Source organism: Anolis carolinensis, unplaced genomic scaffold (assembly GCF_035594765.1).
Source record: "Anolis carolinensis isolate JA03-04 unplaced genomic scaffold, rAnoCar3.1.pri scaffold_9, whole genome shotgun sequence".
NCBI classification, from domain to species: domain Eukaryota; kingdom Metazoa; phylum Chordata; class Lepidosauria; order Squamata; family Dactyloidae; genus Anolis; species Anolis carolinensis.
In genome coordinates, this window is record NW_026943820.1 from 3593397 (window position 1) to 3617001 (window position 23605).

Genomic DNA, 23605 nt, shown 5'->3' on the forward strand with positions numbered 1-23605 from the left:
TCTCTGCCTCGCCAAACTACAACTCCCATGATTCTGTATCATTGAGCCACAGGTGCATCTCCAATGCAGCATTAATCCTGGGAGTTGTAGTTTTGCATGGTCTTTAAGCCTTCTCTGACTCACCAAACTACAACTCCCATGATTCTGTATCATTGAGACATAGGTGCATCTCCAACGTAGAATTAATGCACGCTGACCCCACTTGCCCTAGATCAAGGTTCTGGAATCCTGGGAGTTGTAGTTTTGCAAGATCTCTTGTCGTCTCTGCCTTAGCAAACTACAACTCCCATGATTCTGTAGCATTGAGCCACAGGTGCATCTCCAATGCAGAATTAATCCTGGGAGTTGTAGTTTTGCAAGGTCTTTAAGCCTTCTCTGCCTCGCCAAACTACAACTCCCATGATTCTGTATCATTGAGCCATAGGTGCATCTCCAACGTAGAATTAATGCACGTTGACCCCTGTATCAAGGTTCTAGAATCCTGGGAGTTGTGGTTTTGCAAGGTCTTTAAGCCTTCTCTACTTCGCCAAACTACAACTCCCAGGATCTTATCCCAAAGTGGCCACAGACTGGACTTACCGTGCCCAGAGTCCAGCGGTCTTTAAGCCTTCTCTGCCTCGCCAAACTACAACTCCCATGATTCTGTATCATTGAGCCACAGGTGCATCTCCAATGCAGAATTAATCCTGGGAGTTGTAGTTTTGCAAGGCCTTTAAGCCTTCTCTGCCTCGCCAAACTACAACTCCCAGGATCTTATCCCAAAGTGGCCACAGACTGGACTTACCGTGCCCAGAGTCCAGCGGGCGGGAGCAGGGTCTGCATGAAGGGGGTCTGGTAGCCGTAGAGGCAGACGAGGTGGCCGCCGGCAAAGACGTCGACCATGACGCACAAGGCGCTGAAGGCCGCGCGGCTGGCGGGGAAGTGGCAGGCCCACCACGTGCAGAGGCCCACAAAGAGCAGGTAGTAGACGGCGGAGAAGGCCGAGGGCAGGGTGATCCCTGGAAAAAGAATCATAGCCTTGGACGGGACCCCCAAAGGCCATCCAGCCCAACCCCATCCTGACGAGAATTTGTTTATTTACTTACTATATTTACACTCCGCTAACGTACTACCTATAGCAGGCGTGGGCAAACTTCGGCCCTCCGGGTGTTTTGGACTGCAACTCCCACAATACCTAACATTCCCTGCATGGGTTTCCATTATTATTATTATTATTATTATTTATTATTATTATTATTAATTACAAAGGCTGGATGGTTGTCTGTTGGGGGTGCTTAGATTGTGCTTTTCTTGCATGGGTTTCGATGAGGATGAGGATGAGGATGATGACTGGATGGCCATCTGTTGGGAGAGCTTTGATCATGCTGGATGACCGGGTTGCTCCTATTATTATTATCATCATCATCATCATTATCCTTATTATTATTATTAATTACAAAGGATGGATTGTTGTCTGTTTGGGGTGCTTTGATTGTGCTTTTCTTGCATGGGTTTCGATGAGGATGATGATGAGGATGATGACTGGATGGCCATCTGTTGGGAGAGCTTTGATCATGCTGGATGACCGGGTTCCTCCTATTATTATTATTATTATTATTATTATTATTATTATTATTATTATTATCATCATCATCATCATCATTATCTTTATTATTATTAATAATTACAAAGGATGGATTGTTGTCTGTTTGGGGTGCTTTGATTGTGCTTTTCTTGCATGGGTTTCGATGAGGATGATGATGAGGATGATGACTGGATGGCCATCTGTTGGGAGAGCTTTGATCATGCTGGATGACCGGGTTCCTCCTATTATTATTATTATTATTATTATTATTATTATTATTATTATTATTATCATCATCATCATTATCTTTATTATTATTAATAATTACAAAGGATGGATTGTTGTCTGTTTGGGGTGCTTTGATTGTGCTTTTCTTGCATGGGTTTCGATGAGGATGATGATGAGGATGATGACTGGATGGCCATCTGTTGGGAGAGCTTTGATCATGCTGGATGACCGGGTTCCTCCTATTATTATTATTATTATTATTATCATCATCATCATCATCATCATTATCCTTATTATTATTAATAATTACAAAGGATGGATTGTTGTCTGTTTGGGGTGCTTAGATTGTGCTTTTCTTGCATGGGTTTCGATGAGGATGAGGATGATGACTGGATGGCCATCTGTTGGGGGAGCTTTGATCATGCTGGATGACCGGGTTGCTCCTATTATTATTATCATCATCATCATCATCATTATTATTATCCTTATTATTATTATTATTAATTACAAAGGATGGATTGTTGCCTGTTTGTGGTGCTTTGATTGTGCTTTTCTTGCATGGGTTTCGATGAGGATGATGATGAGGATGATGACTGGATGGCCATCTGTTGGGGGAGCTTTGATCATACTGGATGACTGGGTTGCGCCTATTATTATTATTATTATTATTAATTATAAAGGCTGGATTGTTGTCTGTTTGGGGTGCTTTGATTGTGCTTTTCTTGCATGGGTTTCGATGAGGATGATGATGATGACTGGATGGCCATCTGTTGGGGGAGCTTTGATCATACTGGATGACTGGGTTGCGCCTATTATTATTATTATTATTAATTATAAAGGCTGGATTGTTGTCTGTTTGGGGTGCTTTGATTGTGCTTTTCTTACCTGGGTTTCGATGAGGATGATGATGATGACTGGATGGCCATCTGTTGGGGGAGCTTTGATCATGCTGGATGACCGGATTGCGCCTATTATTATTATTATTATTATTATTATTAATTACAAAGGCTGGATGGTTATCGGTTGGGGGTGCTTTGATTGTGCTTTTCTTGCATGGGTTTTGATGAGGATGATGATGATGATGATGTTAGGCCATCTGTTAGGGGAGCTTTGATCTTGCTGGATGACTGGGTTGTTACTATTACTATTATTATTATTATTATTATCATTATCATTATTCATCATCATCATCATCATCATCATCATCATCATAATTATTATTAAGGCTGGATGGCCATCTGTCGGGGTTTCTTTGATTGTGCTTTCCCTGCATGGCAGAAGGGGTTTATACTGGGTGGCCTCTGGGGATGCTCCTATTATTATTATTATTATTATTATTATTATTATTATTATTATTACAGCCGGTAGATCAGGGGTCCCCAAACTTTTTAAGCAGAGGGCCGGTCCACAATCCTTCAGACTGTGGAGGGGCCGAATTATCATTTGAAAAAAAAAATACAAACAAATTCCTATGCATACTGAACATGTCTTATTTGTAGTGCAACAACAACAACAACAACAACAATGAAAGAACAATACCATATTTAAAAATGAATAACCTATTTTAAAATTATTTAAAAATAATTTTATATTTATTTAAATATTAAATAAATAAATATTAAATAAATAAATAAAAAATATTTAAAAATGAATAACCCTAACCAACATAAACCTATTAGGATTTCAATGGAAAGTGTGGGCCTGCTACTGGTCAATGAGATAGTCAAGTTAATTAGGATTGTTGTTGTTGTTCAAGTCATGCCTTCAAGTCATGTCAGACCTTGGCCGAGCCTAAGTTTAAAATTATTTATTTACTGCATTTATTTACTACATTTATATCCCACCCTTCTCACCCCGAAGGGGACTCAGAGCAGCTGTATGTACATACAATATATTATATTATTAGCATAACACAATATTAGCATTATATATTACTATATTGAACTATACCACTATACTGTTATATAATATGTAATATATAACATATAATTAATATTATTATATGTTATTAGTATTATATTGTATAACATAAGATTATTATCAATATTATATGTATATACAATATATTATATTATTAAAACTGATATAAAAATATATTATAAAACTGAGGGCGGGGGCCAGGTAAATGACCTTGGAGGGCCGCATCCGGCCCCCGGGCCTTAGTTTGGGGACCCCTGCGGTAGATAGTTCGGAATTGTGGGATTTGAAGTCCAAAACATCTGGAGGGCCGAAGTTTGCCCATGCCTGCCAATGGGGTCTCCAAATATTGAAATATCCCATGCTCAAGGAAGAAACACATGTTGCATCCTATTATTTTGGGTCTCCACTGCTACTCACCCGCCAAGGCCAGCAAGGCGACGGCCAGGATCTTGCCCATGGCCATCAGTAGCCAATGGGCCTTGACCCGGAGCCGGGCGGACAGAGGCGCATGCCGCCTCCGAGAGACTTCAGCAGCAACGTCGGAAAGGTCTCGGCCTTTCGCCGGCTCCTCATCCACCGCTGCTTCTTCCTGAAACGAAGGAGAAAAAAATGAAATATGACATCCTAATTGCCTTGATCTTTATTGCAGCCTCTCCCAATCCAATGGCTTGGACTACAACTCCCATAACCCTTCGCCGGAACTTGAAAGTCCAATTCACCTGGCCCATAATCCTCTGGAAATGGGTGATGGCCTCCTGGGCTTCTGTCATTATTGTTGTGGTTGTTGCTAAGGCTGGATGGTCATCTGTTGGGGGTGCTCTGATTCTGTTCTTTCCTGCATGGGTTTCTATTATTATTATTATTATTATTATTATTATTATTATTATTATTATTATTATTATGGCTGGATGGCCATCTGTTCGGGGCGCTTTGATTGTGCTGGATGCTCCTATTACTGCCATAAATGTGGTTATCTGTTGGGAGTGCTTTGATTGCACTTTTCCTGCATGGGTTTCTATGATGATGATGATGATGATTATTATTATTATTATGGCTGGATGGCTATCTGTTGGGGGTGATTTGATTGTGCTTTTCCTGCATGGGTTTCTGCTGCTGTTGTTGTTGTTGTTGTTGTTGTTATTGCTGGATCCATTGGGGGTGATTTGATTGTCCTGGATGGTCAGATTGCTCCTATTTCCATTATCATTATTATTATTATTATTATTACAAAGGCTGGATGGTTATCTGTTGGGAATGCTTTGATTGTGCTTTTCCTGCATGGGTTTCTATGATGATGATGATGATGATTATTATTATGGCTGGATGGCTATCTGTTGGGGGTGATTTGATTGTGCTTTTCCTGCATGGGTTTCTGCTGTTGTTGTTGTTGTTGTTGTTGTTGTTGTTGTTATTGCTGGATCCATTGGGGGTGATTTGATTGTGCTGGATGGTCAGGTTGCTCCTATTTCCATTATCATTATTATTATTATTATTATTATTATTATTATTATTATTATTACAAAGGCTGGATGGTTATCTGTTGGGAATGCTTTGATTGTGCTTTTCCTGCATGGGGTTTCTATGATGATGGTGATGATGATGATTGGAGGCTGGATGGCCATCTGTCGGGGGTGCTTTGAATGCGATTTCCTGCTTCTTAGCAGGGGGTTGGACTAGATGGCCCATGTGGTCTCTTCCAACTCTACTATTCTATGATTCTATGATTGGAGGGTTGTTGTATGTTTTCCGGGCTGTGTGGCCATGTTCCAGAAGTATTCTCTCCTGACGTTTCGCCCACATCTATGGCAGGCATCCTCAGAGGTTTTCCTTCAATTTGGTCAAGGAACTTTCCATGCAATGTTTTGTTGTGTCAGCTGTCAGCTCTAGTTTGTAGTGCGGTTTTCTTGTTATTATTATTACAGCCAGTAGACTGTTAGGAACTGTGGGAGTTGAAGCAATGGTCCAGTTCTGGCTGAATGGGACCTTTTAGGGCCCCTTTCTGTCCTTTTTTCCATCCCAAGGGCATGCAAACTCGTTCCTTAGCAAGCCTGGTTTGCGAGGACATTCCCGGGCATGGGGCAGCCTCGGATGCCAGCAAGCAGGTGGCGGGTTTTCTCTCCGTGCGGGATTCCCCGTCCAGCCTCCAGACATAATGCGGTCTCTGTTTGAGCCCCGGTGTGTTTGTTGGGGGGTTTCCACAGCAACCCCGGGCGAGAGGGAAGCCTGTGAGTCAACGGGGTCCAAAGTGCCAGGAAAGAAGTGTCTCTGGTCCCAAAACCCCACTCGTTTGGAAGGAATGACGGGAGGACGGAAAGCAGAGGGATGCTGCAAAGAACAGCCTTTGGACAAAACCGGACCGCAAGCAGCAGAACTTGGAAAAAGTTATCTTCTGGGGACGGCGGACCCCAGGATCTCCAGCAATGGGGCAATTCTTGGAATTGAAACTTTTCCCCAAGTTTTGCCTGGAAACTATAATCCAGTGTTCGCCTGCCTCTATTTGAAGACATCCAGAGTTTCCAAAGCACAAAGGGATCCAGAGTTGGAGAGCCCAAAGCAAAAGGAAGCACATACAGAGTGCCCAAAGGGAAAAGGAAATCCAGAGTTAGAGCATCCAAAGATATCAGCTGCCCATTCGTTTTGGCTTGAAGACCTCTTATGAGATAGAGTCCGCTGCCTGTAATGTCAATCCACCTGAACATCTGGATATAGGACTATGGGACTGAGAGGTTTGCAAACCTAAGGAGGGGAAGAAATCACTCTGGGTTTCTTATTTTGCTTTACTCTGGGAGGTTTTCAGAGGTTGGATGGCCATCTGTTGGGAGGGCTCTGATTGTGTTTTCCTGCTTGGCTGTAAGGATTGGACTGGATGGTCTTTGAGTGTCCATTCTGACTGAAATATAAACTGCCTGGGAGTCTGGTGAAGTCTCCTTTGGAGGTTTTAAAGCAGAGGCTGGATGGCCATCTGTCAGGACTGGTTTGATAGTGCCTTCTTGCTTGATACCAGGGGTTTGGACTGGATGTCCTTTTGGGAATCCCTTTGAACGTTAATTGAATCTATGCCTGGGAGTCCAGTGGAGTCTCCTTTGGGGGGGGGGGTTAAGCAAAGGCTGTATGGTCATCTGTCAGGAGTGATTTGATGGTGTCTTCCTGCTTGGTAGGAGAGGGTTGGACTAGATGGCCTTTGAGGATCCCTTGTGACTCTAGTAGAATATAGCCTGCCTGTGGGTCCAGTAGTCTCCTTTGGGGAGTTTGAAGCAAAGGCTGGATGGCCATCTGTTGAGAATGGTTTGATAGTGTCTTCTTGCTTGATAGGAGGGGGTTGGACTGGATGGCCTTTTGGAGATCCCTTCTAACTTTAGTGGAATATAGACTGCCTGGGAGTCTGGTGGAGGTTTTGAAATAAAGACTAGATCTGTCGGGAGGGCTTTGATGGTGCCTTCCTGCTTGGTAGAAGAGGGCTGGACCGGATGGCCTTTGGGGTTCCCTTCTATCTTTAGTGGAATATAGACTGCCTGGGAGTCTGGTGGAGGTTTTGAAATAAAGACTAGATCTGTCGGGAGGGCTTTGATGGTGCCTTCCTGCTTGGTAGAAGAGGGCTGGACCGGATGGCCTTTGGGGTTCCCTTCTATCTTTAGTGGAATATAGACTGCCTGGGAATCCGGTGGAGGTTTTGAAATAAAGACTAGATCTGTCGGGAGGGCTTTGATGGTGCCTTCCTGCTTGGTAGAAGAGGGCTGAACCGGATGGCCTTTGGGGTTCCCTTCTATCTTTAGTGGAATATAGACTGCCTGGGAATCCGGTGGAGGTTTTGAAAGAAAGGCTAAATCACTATCTGTCGGGAAGGTTTTGATGGTGTTTTCTTCCTTGAGAGGAGGGGGCTGGACTGGATGGCCTTTGGGGGTCCCTTCTATGCTTCCACGACAAGCCAGAGCTCTGCTTCTCTCTCACCTGTTCCTGCAGCTGCTGAGAGACGGGCCGCCGGCTGCTCCCGGGTCCCGGTTTGCGCGATGGCACCAGGCGGCCGCAGACGCCGAGGCAAATGGCCGAGACCAGCAGGATGCCCACGTCGGGGGCCACCAGCCGCACCGAGTTGGGGATGTCGTTCAGGTCCAGCCTGGAAGCCGGAGATCGGGGAGGAGGAAGGATAATAGTGAGACACAAACTTTGCGTTCCAGTAGCATTCTCTCCTGACATTTCCCCCGCATCTGTGGCTAATGGCATTGTCATGATCTCCGATCTTTGACATCTCCGGACACAGAGCAAGCACTGACAGCTAAGAACAGATGCCAGCCAGAAAACCTCAATTACTCTCTGGTATGTGAGAGCCCCTATATAAATGGGCTACAGAGAAGATTCTGATATTCTGTACAATAAAACCTGTTGGAATCCACCAGCGTGTGTCTTGGTGCTTTCTTCTGGGGAAGACTTACCCACAGCACAACTGGGAGAAGAAAACCTAACAGGCATCTACAGAGGTTCTCTTGACAGTGATGTTGCCAATAGCAAGTTTGCAGAGCACTGAGTAGCCATGAAGCTTGCAAAGTCAAGTAGCGAGGGTATAATAATAATAATAATAATAATAATAATAATAATAATAATAATAAGAACAACTTTATTTTTATACCCTGCCTCCATCTCACCAGAGGGGACTTGGGGCAGCTTACATGGGGCCAGGCCCAGATAAAAACAATAACAACGTAAAGCACATCAATGGACAAAAGACATTCACCATTATAAAATTTAAACCTTAACCTGTAAAGATAAGTAGCAAACTTCATAAAACATTAATTAATTCACAATTATAAAAATGTAAACATTAACCTATAAAGATAAGTAGCAAACCTAATAAAACATAAATTAAAAACGGAGAGATTGTAAAAAAATAGACTGAGTAAAGCGCATGTAGGTAGTGAAGCAAGTAGAGTGTGTGTGTGTGTGTGTGTGTGTGTGTGTGTGTATCTGTGGAATAATGTCCAGGGTGGGAGAGAGAACCCTTGTCCGTTTAAAGCAAGTGTGGACATTGCAATTAGCAAGCTTGATTAGCATTGAATAGCCATGAAGTTTACAAAGTCAATCAGTGAGGGTATTTGCATAGAGGTGGCCTGACTGTTGTTGCCTGGAGGCATCCTCTGTTTGAGAGGGGTTAAATGGCATGCAAAGGATGCCTCCATGCAACAACTATCAGGTTACCTCTCAAATACCTTCACTGATTGACTTTGCAGCTGCAGGGCTACTCCATGGTATTCAAGCTTGTTAATTGCAACATACACACTCAGACAAGGGTTTTTTTTCTCTCACCCTGGACATTACTCCACAGATATATATACACTCCACTTGCTTCATTACCTCTTTGCAAATACCGTCTCTGATTGACTTTGCAAACTTCATGGCTATACAATGCTAATCAAGCTTGCTAATTGCAACATTCATGCTTGCTTTATACAGACCTGGGTTCTTGCTTCACTGCCAGCAGAACCCTCTGAAGATGCCATTAGCCACAGATGCAGGCGAAACGTCAGGAGAGAATGCTGCTGGAACATGGATGGCCATAAAGCCCCCAAAAACTCACAGCAACCCACTGATTCTAGCCATGAAAGCCTTCAACCACACAATATCAAAAATGCCTCTCCAAAGACTTTCAAAAACGACCCAAATTATTCCTTAGGAGTCTTCAAGTAATTTCCAATCCATAGATCAATATCTGCAAATGATTCCCATTTCTCCCTTTCTTACCTTGTGACCCCGATGTGCTGAGCGAGGGTTTCCCATGTGCTGCCTAAGAATGAGACAGAAAACCGTAATTAAAACAGAATACAAACTGTTGTCGAAGGCTTTCATGGCCGGGATCACAGGGTTGTTGTATGTCTTTCGGGCTGTGTGGCCATGTTCCAGAAGCATTCTCTCCTGACGTTTCGCCCACATCTATGGCAGGCATCCTCAGAGGTTGTGAGGTATGGAGAAAACTAAGCAAAGAGGTTAATATATATCTGTTGAAAGTCTAGGGTGAGAGAGGTCAGTATGAATGTTGTGTAGTTAATCACTTAAATTAGCATTGAAAAGCTTATCTGCTGTCTTCTTCCTGCCTCTGGGGCATCCTTTGTTTAGAGTCGTTAATTGCCCTTGGTTGATTCATGTCTGGAAATCCTCTCAAAAATCAGAACAGTAAATAAAAAGCAACACTCTGAAAACAGAGGATTTCCAGACATGAATCAACCAAGGGCAGTTAACGACTCTAAACAAAGGATGCCCCAGAGGCAGGAAGAAGACAGCAGATAAGCTTTTCAATGCTAATTTAAGTGATTAACTACACAACATTCATACTGACCTCTCTCACCCTAGACTTTCAACAGATATATATTAACCTCTTTGCTTAGTTTTCTCCATACCTCACAACCTCTGAGGATGCCTGCCATAGATGTGGGCGAAACGTCAGGAGAGAATGCTTCTGGAACATGGCCACACAGCCCGAAAGACATACAACAACCCAGAATACAAACTGTTGATTTTGACTCACTAGGTTAGTCTAAATGAGCCACTTTGGCTGTTGTTGCTGTTGGCATTATTATTATTAATCCAGTTAATTAATTGTGTGGCTCACAATCAAAAAGAAACACACTCAAGGAAAAGAATGAGGAGGTGACAACAGAAAACAATGACGATTTCAACCCACATATTCCAGATTCCTAGTTGGACACTCAGGCTGGATCTGCACTTGCTATATAATGCAGTTTGAAACGGCATTATATGGTGAGTTTAGATCCCTATAATGCAGTTATGTGGGTCTGCAAAGTGCATTATATCTATATACAGTAGAGTCTCACTTATCCAACATAAACGGGCCGGCAGAACGTTGGATAAGCGAATATGTTGGATAATAAGGAGAGATTAAGGAGAAGCCTATTAAACATCAAATTAGGTTGTGATTTTACAAATGAAGCACCAAAACATCATGTTAGACAACAAATTTGACAGAAAAGCAGTTCAATACACAGTAATGTTATGTTGTAATTACTGTATTTACGAATTTAGCACCAAAATATCACGATGTATTGAAAACATTGACTACAAAAATGCGTTGGATAATCCAGAACGTTGGATAAGCAAGTGTTGGATAAGTGAGACTCTACTGTAGTGTGATATTTTGATGCTAAATTCGTAAATACAGTAATTACAACATAACATCACTGCGTATCGAACAACTTTTTCTGTCAAATTTGTTGTATAACATGATGTTTAGGTGCTTAATTTGTAAAATCACAACCTAATTTCATGTTTCATAGGCTTTTCCTTAATCCCTCCTTATTATCCAAGATATTCGCTTATCCAAGCTTCTGCCGGCCCGTTTAGCTTGCATAAGTGAGACTCTACTGTAATATGAAATAACGACTGTGATATAATAACACAGAACAATATAATCTCTAACACCAGGACGGTAAATAAATAAAGAGCAACACTCTGAACGCAAGGGAAATTGGGAATTCCAGAAAGGAAACAATCAGGGCCAGCCGACACTTCCCAAGAAAAGGATTCCCCCAGGCAGGAAGCAGCCAGGCTTTGAAGCTGCAAGGCCATCAAATGCTCATCAAGGTGCCTAATGGCAGCATTCATACCTGCCACACCGAGATTATTGATTGCTATTCAAACTAGCCAACCAAGGATTCCGCAAAGTAGAAAGCGGCCAGGTTTGCAAGCAGCAAGGCTATTCAGTGCTATTCAACCTGGCCAAGCAAGATTTCCCCTAGATAGAAAACCCCTAGGCTTTGAAGCCACGAGGCTACTCCGTCCCATAAGCCACAGCAACACGTGGCCGGGCAAAGCTAGTAGCATTATATAGCAAGTGTAGATACAGCCTGAGAGGTGCAAATGCCATCTGTCTGGGAGCTGTCATCGCCTTTCTCTCATCGTTTCTGGCCGGCTTCCCCCTTGGATTCCCCAGGCCCCATAAGGAGAAGCACTTCATGGGCTTCCCCCACAAATAGAAACAGAGGAGAACCCACGCTGTTATATTTGCTACCCTCCAGAACCTGAAACCAGAAGACATCACTGCCTAAGGCTGTGCTTGCACGCATGCATTCCTATATGTCTCTGCTTGCTTGAATGCATACATCAATTTGCAAGCATGCATTTGCATCAAGTTCCACTTGGTATCTGCTACGGTTCAGTTCCAGGACCCAAAAATCCATAAATGCCCAAGTTATAGTAATCAGAACAGCGTCCTTTATAATAAAACTAGCTGTGCCCTGCCACGCGTTGCTGTGGCCCATTGGAATTGCACTCAATAGCTCCGGTTTTTGGGTTTTTTTAGGCCCTGTGGAAGTTTGTGAAGTGATATTTTGTAGTTTCAACCTCGAGGCGTGGTTGTGAAATTTCGAGGTCGGGGGGTGTTTAGTTTTGTTGTTTTGCTCGGTGCCAGGATTCCATCACTTTTATATAGATAGCAAAATCAAGCTTGTTTTTTTTTGAAATCATAGAATTGGAAGTCCATTCCATGCAGTAACATACAATCCAAGTTCAAGGGATTGGCATGAAAACGTCACATAAATTGAGGATAAGACTGTGAGACGGCTGCCTCACTATACTATTCCCTTGCTGGTACTTTTGCTAATTAAGCTTGAAATAATTTGGTTCATATAAGTCTTCACTGAATGAGAAGTAAAACCATCCAAAGGTTCCGTTCCATGAATGAATTAACTCAATGGCATCCTTGACCAAAGCATGGCAATGCTCAACCCAATGAAACAGAGGACTGGGTTCAAACACAACTCAATTAAAAGCAATTGTCGAAAAGCATGCCAATTTAGGAAAACACAACACTGTTGATGGAAAAGCACCTTCCTGGAAAGACTGTCCACAGAGCTAGACCATAAAATTGTCTGCGAGGCAAGTGAGGAATTTGTTGGACTTTGTACTCTTGGCTGAGTTTGTTTTCCAGCAGATATCAGGATAGTTGAAATTGCATAAAGAAGATATATAGTAGTCATGGGCGATTTCAACTATCCCAATATCTTCTGGAAAACAAACTCGGCCAAGAGTACAAAGTCCAACAAATTCCTCACTTGCCTTGCAGACAATTTTATGGTCCAGAAGGTAGAAGAGGCAACAAGGGGATCGGCTACTCTTGATCTAATCTTAACAAATGTGGAAGACCTGATCAATACAGTCGAAGTGGTCGGATCCTTAGAGGCAAGTGACCATGTTCTCCTGCAGTTTGCCATATAAAGGAAGGCTGAAACTAAGACAAGTGAAACACGCATTCTGGACTTTAAGAGAGCTGACTTCCAAAAAATGAAGGAAATACTGAGCGGCATTCCATGGACGCCAATATTAAAAGACAAGGGAGTTAAGGATGGATGGGAGTTTTTTAAAAGTGAAATACTCAAGGCGCAAATGCAAACAGTGCCAACAAAGGGAAAAAAATAAGACAAGTGCGAAGAAACCAGAATGGATGTCCAAAGAACTTCTAACCGAGCTAAGACTCAAAAGTGACATGCATAAGAAGTGGAAAAGATGAGAAATCACCAAAGAAGAATTCAAACGTATAGCCAACTCCTGTAGGGAAAAGGTTCGCAAGGCTAAAGTGCAAAATGAGCTCAGATTGTTGGAAGTTTTTCAGGCTACTCGATGCTATTCAAGCTTGCTAACTGCAACAATTCACACTTGCTTTAAGACAAGAGTTCTTCCCACCCTGGACATTTCACGGGGATATATATATATATATATATATATACACTCTACTTGCTTCACTGCTGACAGAACCTCTGAAGATGCCATTAGCCACAGATGCGAGCGAAACGTTCAGGAGAGAGTGCTGCCGGAGCATGGCCATGCAGCTCGGAAAACTCACAGCAACCCAATCGATCGATCCAATCAACAGAAATGGCACAGAATATAGAAGATCCCAATATCATATACACCCCACTTGCCTCACTGCCAACAGAACCTCTGAAGATGCCATTAGCCACAGATGCAGGCGAAATGTCAGGAGAGAGTGCTGCCGGGGCATGGCCATGAAGCTCGGAAAATTCACAGCAACCCAATCAATCCATAGAAATGGCACAGAATATAGAAGATCCCAATATCATATACACCCCACTTGCTTCACTGCCAACAGAACCTCTGAAGATGCCATTAGCCACAGATGCGCGCGAAACGTCAGGAGAGAGTGCTGCCGGAGCATGGCCATGCAGATCAGAAAACGCATAGCAACCCAATCAATCGATCCAGTCCATAGAAATGGGAAAGAATATAGAAAAGCCCAATGTAATTTTGAAATTCAATCCAAGATTATTTTATTGAAAAACAAAACAAATGGAAAAAGTTCCACAATGTAGCCCTGATGTGTCAAAACAGAATGCAAACAGAACAAGGAGAGTAAACAATAAAGCCAGACAATACTTATGTATCCCCCTTTTGTAACATTTGGATTTTCCTATTAAATCAAGAGTGTTATGCAAGTCTGAATTTTTAATAAAAGGAAGGGGAAAAAGGGCGAACGCATGATTCGTTCCCAAACTTTATCCAAACTTTCCCGCTCTCTCCAGGTGACAAAACGAGTCCAAATGAGCCCGGTTTGTTCCATCTGGAGGTTGTGTTTCCAAGCAGGGAAAGAAATCTGGCTTTTCTTTTCCAAAAAAGCCCTTAAAAGTGTGCCAGATGCCTCCTTGGTGCTCCTTTCGGTTGGCAAAGTGGGATGTTTGGATACAAAAACAATCCCGAGACCTTGCATTTCAGAGGCTTCCAAGGGTCAATCCCTGGCTTTCGGGGCCTCTGTTTTACAACCGCTTGTAAATAGCTCTCTAAAGCAAAATGTCAGCGCCAGACATCAAAGAAACAACAGGAGGGAGCAAACAGAGAGAGAGAGAGAGAAGAAGAACAAAGTTTTGTAATAAGTCTGGGATGCAAAAGGCACACGATGCGCAGAACATTTGCTCCCTTTTGATTTTCCAAAGATAAGAACAAAACAATGTATGGAAAACCTTGCCAAGATCAGGATAATACAAAAGACTCTCAGTTTACCAGATGCAGGAAGCATGTCATTTCTGGTTGCTTGGGAGTTCCTATTAAAAATAGTCCTAACTCATACTATTCTCTGTATTGACTTGATATTAACATTGAAATCCAAGTACGAAGGTTGAATGAAAAGTAATGCCTCCACCTTCATAACTCCTCAACAGATGGCAGTGCAAAGTATGGAACCTGCGGAGACGGGGAAGCCTTAGCATTGAACGGTTGTGTTATTAAAGTGCAAAGTATGGAACCTGTGGAGACGGGGAAGCCTTAGCATTGAACGGTTGTGTTATTAAAGTGCAAAGTATGGAACCTGTGGAGACGGGGAAGCCTTAGCATTGAACGGTTGTGTTGTTAAAGTGCAAAGTATGGAACCTGTGGAGACGGGGAAGCCTTAGCATTGAACGGTTGTGTTATTAAAGTGCAAAGTATGGAACCTGTGGAGACGGGGAAGCCTTAGCATTGAACGGTTGTGTTATTAAAGTGCAAAGTATGGAACCCTGCGCAGATGGGGAAGCCTCAGCATTGAACGGTTGTGTTATTAAAGTGCAAAGTATGGAACCTGTGGAGACGGGGAAGCCTTAGCATTGAACGGTTGTGTTATTAAAGTGCAAAGTATGGAACCTGTGGAGACGGGGAAGCCTTAGCATTGAACGGTTGTGTTATTAAAGTGCAAAGTATGGAACCTTCGGAGATGGGGACGCCTTAGCATTGAACGGTTGTGTTATTAAAGTGCAAAGTATGGAACCTTCGGAGATGGGGACGCCTTAGCATTGAACGGTTGTGTTATTAAAGTGCAAAGTATGGAACCTGTGGAGACGGGGATGCCTTAGCATTGAACGGTTGTGTTATTAAAGTGCAAAGTATGGAACCTGTGGAGACGGGGAAGCCTTAGCATTGAACGGTTGTGTTATTAAAGTGCAAAGTATGGAACCTGTGGAGACGGGGAAGCCTTAGCATTGAACGGTTGTGTTATTAAAGTGCAAAGTATGGAACCTGTGGAGATGGGGAAGCCTTAGCATTGAACGGTTGTGTTATTAAAGTGCAAAGTATGGAACCTTCGGAGATGGGGACGCCTTAGCATTGAACGGTTGTGTTATTAAAGTGCAAAGTATGGAACCTGTGGAGACGGGGACGCCTTAGCATTGAACGGTTGTGTTATTAAAGTGCAAAGTATGGAACCTGTGGAGACGGGGAAGCCTTAGCATTGAACGGTTGTGTTATTAAAGTGCAAAGTATGGAACCTGTGGAGACGGGGAAGCCTTAGCATTGAACGGTTGTGTTATTAAAGTGCAAAGTATGGAACCTGTGGAGACGGGGAAGCCTTAGCATTGAACGGTTGTGTTATTAAAGTGCAATGTATGGAACCTGTGGAGACGGGGAAGCCTTAGCATTGAACGGTTGTGTTATTAAAGTGCAAAGTATGGAACCTTCGGAGACGGGGACGCCTTAGCATTGAACGGTTGTGTTATTAAAGTGCAAAGTATGGAACCTTCGGAGACGGGGACGCCTTAGCATTGAACGGTTGTGTTATTAAAGTGCAAAGTATGGAACCTGTGGAGACGGGGAAGCCTTAGCATTGAACGGTTGTGTTATTAAAGTGCAAAGTATGGAACCTGTGGAGACGGGGAAGCCTTAGCATTGAACGGTTGTGTTATTAAAGTGCAAAGTATGGAACCTTCGGAGACGGGGACGCCTTAGCATTGAACGGTTGTGTTATTAAAGTGCAAAGTATGGAACCTGTGGAGACGGGGAAGCCTTAGCATTGAACGGTTGTGTTATTAAAGTGCAAAGTATGGAACCTGTGGAGACGGGGAAGCCTTAGCATTGAACGGTTGTGTTATTAAAGTGCAAAGTATGGAACCTGTGGAGACGGGGAAGCCTTAACATTGAACAGTTTTGTTGTTAAAGTGCAAAGTATGGAACCCTGCGCAGATGGGGAAGCCTTAGCATTGAACAGTTGTGTTATTAAAGTGCAAAGTATGGAACCTGTGGAGACAGGGAAGCCTTAGCATTGAACGGGGACGCCTTAGCATTGAACGGTTGTGTTGTTAAAGTGCAAAGTATGGAACCCTGCACTGATAGTCGGTCATTGCAACTTAAGCAATGTGCAGTCACTGAATTCTTGAATACAGAAGGTGTCACCCCAAAAGAGATTCCTCAGAGAATGCACACTGTTTATGGGGATTGTGTTGGTGTGAGTCCTGTGTGTCGTTGGGCAAGTGAGTTTAAATATGTTTGGGTGGGAACACCTGACTTGCGTGACAAACAAAGAGTTGGACGTCCTGTGACCGCAACCACCGAGTGTCACAAGCAAAAGGTGGACAGATGGATTCAGGACGATTGTTGTATCACTCGAAAAGAAACGTCAAGTATAATCAGCATTTCACAAGAACGTGTGGGCCACATTATTGCTTTGCTTGGCTATCGGAAGATCTGTGGACGATGGATCCTTTGAGACGCCGGTTGCGGAAACAGAGTGTCGACTTCTTCCGTGACGGTGTCAGAAAACTTGTTCATCGTTGGCAGAAATGTATCCAATTGTCTGGTGATTATGTGGGAAAGTGAATAGTGGTAGTTAAAGAGCACATTCTCAGGATTATTTCTGCATTTGATTTATTAAAATATTCCCATCCAAACCCAAGCAACGAAGGTGGAGGCATTACTTTTCATTCAACTCTCGTACTAACCAGGGCTGACTCTGCTTAGCTTCCATGATCTGGTGTTTTGATGGTATTTAGGTCACTCACTAGATTAGTTTAAATGAGCCGTTGTTGTTGTTGTTGTTATTATTATTTATCCAGTTACTTAATTGTGTGGCTCACAATGAAAAAGAAATGCACTCAAGGAAAAGAATGAGTTGCTGTCAAGAGAAAACAATGACGATTTGAACCCAGATTCCTTGCTGGATACTCAGGTTGGATGAGCACTTGCTATATAATGCAGTTTGCAATGGCAATATACCGTATATCAGTGATGGCCAACCTATGACACGCGTGTCAGCACTGACACGTCTAGCCATTTTTGCTGACACGCTGCCGCATGCAGATTGATTGGATGACTATGTCTTTTGTGGCCAAATTTGGTGTGATTTGGTCCAGTGGTTTTGTTGTTTACTCCATGGGAATTATGCACGTTACATTTATATATATATTATATCATTTTGTTATTATTCTATTATTATTGTAGTATATTATTATATTATTACTATTATATTATTATTATTATTATTACAGTAGAGTCTCACTTATCCAACATAAACGGGCCAGCAGAATGTTGGATAAACGAATATGTTGGATAATAAGGAGGGATTAAGGAAAAGCCTATTGCACATCAAATTAGGTGATGATTTTACAAATGAAGCACCAAAACATCATGTTATACAACAAATTTGATAGAAAAAGTAGTTTAATACGCAGTAATGTAGCAATTACTATGTAGTTAATTACTACTATGTAATGTACTACTATGTAGTAATTACTGTATTTACAAATTTAGCCCCAAAATATCACGATGTATTGAAAACACTGACTACAAAAATGCGTTGGATAATCCAGAATGTTGGATAAGTGAGACTCTACTGTATTCATTATCCATGACTACATTGAAACTGCAATGGAGAGAAGTCAGCATGGAAATTGCAAGAGGTACCATAGATTGTTGTACATGGAAATAATGGTAGTAAATAGTTTTTGATTTATTAAATACAGTTATAGATTACAATTATATATTTTCATTATTTTTTTTCTCAAAGTGACACACCACCCAAGTCATGCTAGGTTTCTTTTGGTGGATTTTGACACACCAAGTGCAAAAGGTTGCCCATCATTGCCGTATATACTCGAAGATGAGTTTTTACTCAAATAGTTTTTGTCTCTTCTCTGGAAGATCATGCTTCTACAAAAGGTTGTGAATTCAATTTTTCTCTAAAAGGTTTTGCAGATTCTGGTTTTCCAAAAGGTTGCAATCTCTCAAAGGTTATGCCTTTCCAAAAATTACGTTGGCGTCAAATAGCATCAATTTGACAGTGCAAATGGACCCCAAGAGAAACGGCGCAAAGTACTCACAGTTGTATCCCAGCCGCTGGTCCAAGCCGGGCACCGTATAGAGGCATATCTGGAAGGCCAAGTGGGCAAGCAGGAAGAGGATGCTGGTGGCCAAAAGGGCTCGGAGGAGGCGGCCCGTGTGACCTGCAAATCCAAGCACAGAGACACGACTGCTTAGCCCTCTCCTTGCACTTTTGATATGGTCAGAAAACTCTAATCGTTCTGAAGTGGAAATCCAGCACTGCGGATAAAAGGTGTTGCACCTCAGCGCTGGTTCACCTTGCTCTTAACACACACTCCACCACAACAGACTAGGTTTAATCAGTCTATATATATAAAAGGGTAATGAAATTTCGGCCTAGGACAAAACAACAAAACTGCACATCCCAGAAACACTAAACTTGGCAGCACAACCCCTCATCCATGCCTCTACGTTCATACAACAAAAAGAGAAGAAAAATAAAGTCCTAATTAGAGGGAGAGGAATTATTGTTTTTATCCAATTGCTGCCATTTAGAAAGCTAAGCTCCGCCCACTTGGTCTCCTAGCAACCCACTCAGCCCAGGGGACAGGCAGAGTTAGGCCTCACTTAGGCCTCTTCCACACTGCCTATAAAATACAGATTACAGTAGAGTCTCACTTATCCAACATAAACGGGCCGGCAGAACATTGGATAAGCGAATATGTTGGATAATAAGGAGAGATTAAGGAAAAGCCTATTAAACATCAAATTAGGTTATGATTTTACAAATGAAGCACCAAAACATCATGTTAGACAACAAATTTGGCAGAAAAAGTTGTTCAATACGCAGTAATGCTATGTAGTAATTACTGTATTTATGAATTTAGCACCAAAATATCATGATATATTGAAAACATTGACTACAAAAATGCGTTGGATAATCCAGAACGTTGGATAAGCGAGTATTGGATAAGTGAGACTCTACTGTATCAGATTTGAACTGGATTATATGGCAGTGTAGACTCAAGGCCCTTCCATACTGCTATATAACCCATTTATAATCTGATATTATCTGCTTTGAACTAGATTATCTTGAGTCCACACTACCATATAATCCACTTCAGTGTGCATTTTATACAGCTGTGAAGAATGGGCCTCATATAATCCAGTTCTAAGCAGATAATATAAGATTATAAATATACAGTAGAGTCTCACTCATCCAACATAAACACCCTGGCAGAATGTTGGATAAGTGAATATGTTGGATAATAAGAAGGGATTCAGGAAAAGCCTATTAAACATCAAATTAGGTGATGATTTTACAAATTAAGCACTAAAACATCATGTGATACAACAAATTTGACAGAAAAGGTAGTTAAATGCGCAGTAATGCTATGTAGTAATTATACCACCATACTTCGCCACAGCAACGCGTGGCCGGGCACAACTAATTTATTGATAAAAGATAGCAAGTCTGAATAAAAAGCAATAAAGAAAGCAATAATCCAAAAGAAATGGCAGTCAGTAAAAAGCAATGTTCCAAATGCAAAGGCAGTCAGTAAAAGGGCAATTTGCAGAATATAGTTCCAAGTCTCTGATATAGGAAATCAGTCCTGAAAACAAGACAACATGAACTTCGGAGTATAATCCAAAACACAGGTTCCAGGCATGAACAAAAGCAAGAATCCTTTTCCACGAGCTTAGACAAGGCAGGAGCCGTGCTTCCAAAACCAAACGTTGCTTCATCTGAAATCTTTCCCCGTTTCTCCCTTATTTACCTATGTTTACAAGCCAAGAAAGCATTTCTCTGTCCTTGAATTCCCACACATTCACCAGCGATTCTAAGGGAGCGTCTGGGACGATGAACCTTTAGCCTTAACCTTGTATCTCTATCTAAGGAAGTCTCCTCTGACTCACTGCCAGAGACACCTGGGACTTGTTGATGTTCCAAATCCTATGAAAGGTCACCCTTATCGCTAGTTTCTGTTTGCTAGCCTGTGGCTTCTCTAACAATTCAGACCCTTCAACATTTCCCTCATCAGAGCCTTTGATATTTCCCTCATCAGCATTGCCTTGGTCAGCCTGCATAAACCCAAATCCCCCTTTATCATCAGACTGAACCACAACAAAAGGTTCCGTGCCTGGCAAGCGTAAGCTAACACCGAATGGGCCAGGAGAGAGAAACACCACGTTAGAATCAAGCCACAAAGATTTAATTCAATTCAACCAAAAAGGATGCAAGTACAAAATGTACGAGCATAAACATACAGAGAAAGCACGACGTCGTATAAAGTTTGACATCGATTCAAAACTCCCGCTCCCTCCCGATTGATTGAAATAGGGCCCGGTCTGAATCTGAGCCTTGATTGGATGGGAGTTCTGCTGATGTCGCAGTTTCGAGACGGGAATTTCCCTTTCACGGGGAAATGACAGCTAAGGATTAGCTGGCCGAGGGACTCATCAGTTGGTGTGACACTCCACTGGGAGCATGCATAATCCGTAAAGACAATATTAAAGAAATTACCATATATACTTGAGTATAAGCCAACCCGAATATAAGCTGAGGCACCTAATTTTACCACAAAAAACTGGGAAAACTTATTGACTCGAGTATAAGACGAGGGTGGGAAATGCAGCAGCTACGGGTCAAATTCAAAAATAAAAATAGATATTAATAAAATTGCATTATTTGAGGCGTCAGTAGGTTAAATGTTTTTGAATCTATATATATAAAAGGGTAATGAAATTTTGGCCTAGGACAAAACAACAAAACTACACATCCCAGAAACACTAAACTTGGCAGCACAACCCCTCATCCATGCCTCTACGTTCATACAACAAAAATAAAATAAAATAAAGTCCGAATTAGAGGGAGAGGAATAATTGTTTTTATCCAATTGCTGCCAGTTAGAAGGCTAAGCTCCGCCCACTTGGTCTCCTAGCAACCCACTCAGCCCAGGGGACAGGCAGAGTTAGGCCTCACTTAGGCCTCTTCCACACTGCCTATAAAATACAGATTATCTGTTTTAACTGGATTATATGGCAGTGTAGACTCAAGGCCCTTCCACACAGCTATATAACCCATTTATAATGGACTTAATGTAAGGTAAAACCTTGACCCTTTACCTTAACTACCACCAGTTCCTCAATACTTTATTTCCCATACCACTAGACTTCACCACAGCAACGCGTGGCCGGGCACAGCTAGTATTTATATAAAACTGTAATTTAAGATAATAATAAGACCTTATTAAGATAATACTGTCCAACTCTGAATACCTATATGCTCAAGTATAAGCCGACCTGAATAGAAACCGGCCAGGACCCTCAGTCGAGTATAAGCCGAGGGGAGATTTTTCAGCCCTAAAAAAGGGCTAAAAAACTAGGCTTATACTCGAGTATATACAGTATAATGAGCTTTTGATTAGCTCTGTGTTTGACAAAGATAGAAGCTTCCAAAGACAACGGTGCAAGTTCCTGAAACAAAAGGTGATGATCTTAGGCAATCAAAGGCTGGGCTATCAGTAAAGAGATTTAACAAATGTACATATTCAGTTTCTGGACAGCAATCTCTCAGTTTCAAGTGAACTATATAGCTACACAAACAATGTTGAGTTTATCTTGCCTGACACAGGAAAACGCCTATCTCTGCATATACATGGACAATGGATTTTGATGACTACCTGGCCTGGGAAATGGCCAGAGGGATTTGCCCAACCTTCCTGTTTTTAAGGAATTATCTCAGCAGGGTTATGGAAAAATGACTGTCTCTGAGCTACATTTTGATACATTCGATAAAGTTTATACATTTCATATACAGTAGAGTTCTGGTTATCCGACCTAAACGGGCGGGCCGAATGTCGGATAACTGGATAATAGGGTTGGATAATAGGGTTTAGGGAAGCCCAGTGTGTGTTGCCCCTGCGGTGCGTTGGATAATATGGAGTGTCGGATAAGTGGAAGTCGGATAACCGGAACTCTACTTGTAAGGAATAGACACAGTGCATGGAAAGATAGAAATTACACAGAAAGTCAAAGAGAATGGATACAATTTATTAAAGGGTTGGAACAATAAAGTCTTTGGAGGGTGCCGCTAGTTTGCTTCCAATCTCCGATGCTTTAAACTTGCAAAAGTTCAAAAAAGATTTTAAACATAGGGGGAAAACATCATATATTTATTCCAGAACCCTTGGCAAACTATAGATCTTCTGAGTATCATGGCTCGACGACAGGTTCCCATTAGAGCCATCCCTCCACATTTGCAAGTTTAATCTTTTTGCCTTAGTATTATTCTTGCATTTGATGGTATGTCCTAGAAACCTTTAGGTTAAGAGAACATCTCTAGTATTGCAACACTAGTGTTTTCCTACTTGTGACACTTTGTATATGCTCAAGATATATGCCATTCGGAGAGAGATTTCGGAATAAACAGCTCCAGTATCAGGTTGTTCCTTGTGCCATGCTTATAATTTGGATTAAATGCACAACATGTGGGAAAAAGTCTCATTGTGACAGCTTTGGCCACGGCTGTCATAAATATTAAATCTCAAAAGGATAACTTAATAGGTTCTTCTGGTTTTCATTGATTTATTGCACTATGAACTCCAGTGAAAGTGGAGCGTCTCTTTCCAAATAATTCTGCTTATTTCCATTAAGCAGATATCTAATGAGGGTTTGACTGCCAACCTAGCAGTTCGAAAACATGCAATTGTGAGTAGAGCAATAGGTACTGCTCCAGCGGGAAGGTAACGGCACTCTATGCAATCATGCCAATGGCCACATGACCTAGGAGGCGTCTAAGGACAACGCCGGCTCTTCGGCTTAGAAATGGAGATGAGCAGATGAGCAATGTCAGGGGAAAACCTTTACTAACCTTAT

The 23605-nt window shown here is 42.1% G+C and overlaps 2 protein-coding genes and 1 long non-coding RNA gene across 8 annotated transcripts in view; 1 reads left to right on the forward strand and 2 right to left on the reverse strand.

Annotated features, from left to right (window-relative positions):
- Positions 1-8102, forward strand: part of ctu2 (cytosolic thiouridylase subunit 2) — a 93859-nt gene extending 85757 nt beyond the window's left edge. The window contains exons 16-17 of one of the 2 annotated variants that reach the window (XR_010000597.1): positions 4362-6438; positions 7673-8102. The gene's annotated coding sequence lies outside the window, so the exon portion shown is untranslated. The remainder of the gene's footprint in view (positions 1-4361; positions 6439-7672) is intronic. The other variant, XR_010000600.1, reaches the window with a different exon arrangement.
- The window catches only part of piezo1 (piezo type mechanosensitive ion channel component 1 (Er blood group)), a 165921-nt gene that overhangs the window by 75592 nt on the left and 66724 nt on the right, over positions 1-23605 (reverse strand). For 4 of the 5 annotated variants that reach the window (XM_062961872.1, XM_062961871.1, XM_062961870.1 and 1 more), the window contains exons 3-7: positions 18787-18909; positions 9446-9488; positions 7661-7826; positions 4130-4301; positions 785-998 (exon numbers count right to left, since the gene is read on the reverse strand). In XM_062961872.1, coding sequence (XP_062817942.1) covers positions 785-998; positions 4130-4301; positions 7661-7826; positions 9446-9488; positions 18787-18909 — 718 coding nt within the window. Of the gene's footprint in view, positions 1-579; positions 654-784; positions 999-4129; positions 4302-7660; positions 7827-9445; positions 9489-18786; positions 18910-23605 lie in introns of those variants that run through there. The other variant, XM_062961873.1, reaches the window with a different exon arrangement.
- On the reverse strand, positions 16279-16741 carry LOC134293659 (uncharacterized). Its single transcript, XR_010000601.1, has 2 exons — positions 16709-16741; positions 16279-16583 (listed from the first exon to the last, which is right to left on the reverse strand). It is a non-coding gene; the product is annotated as an uncharacterized LOC134293659 (long non-coding RNA).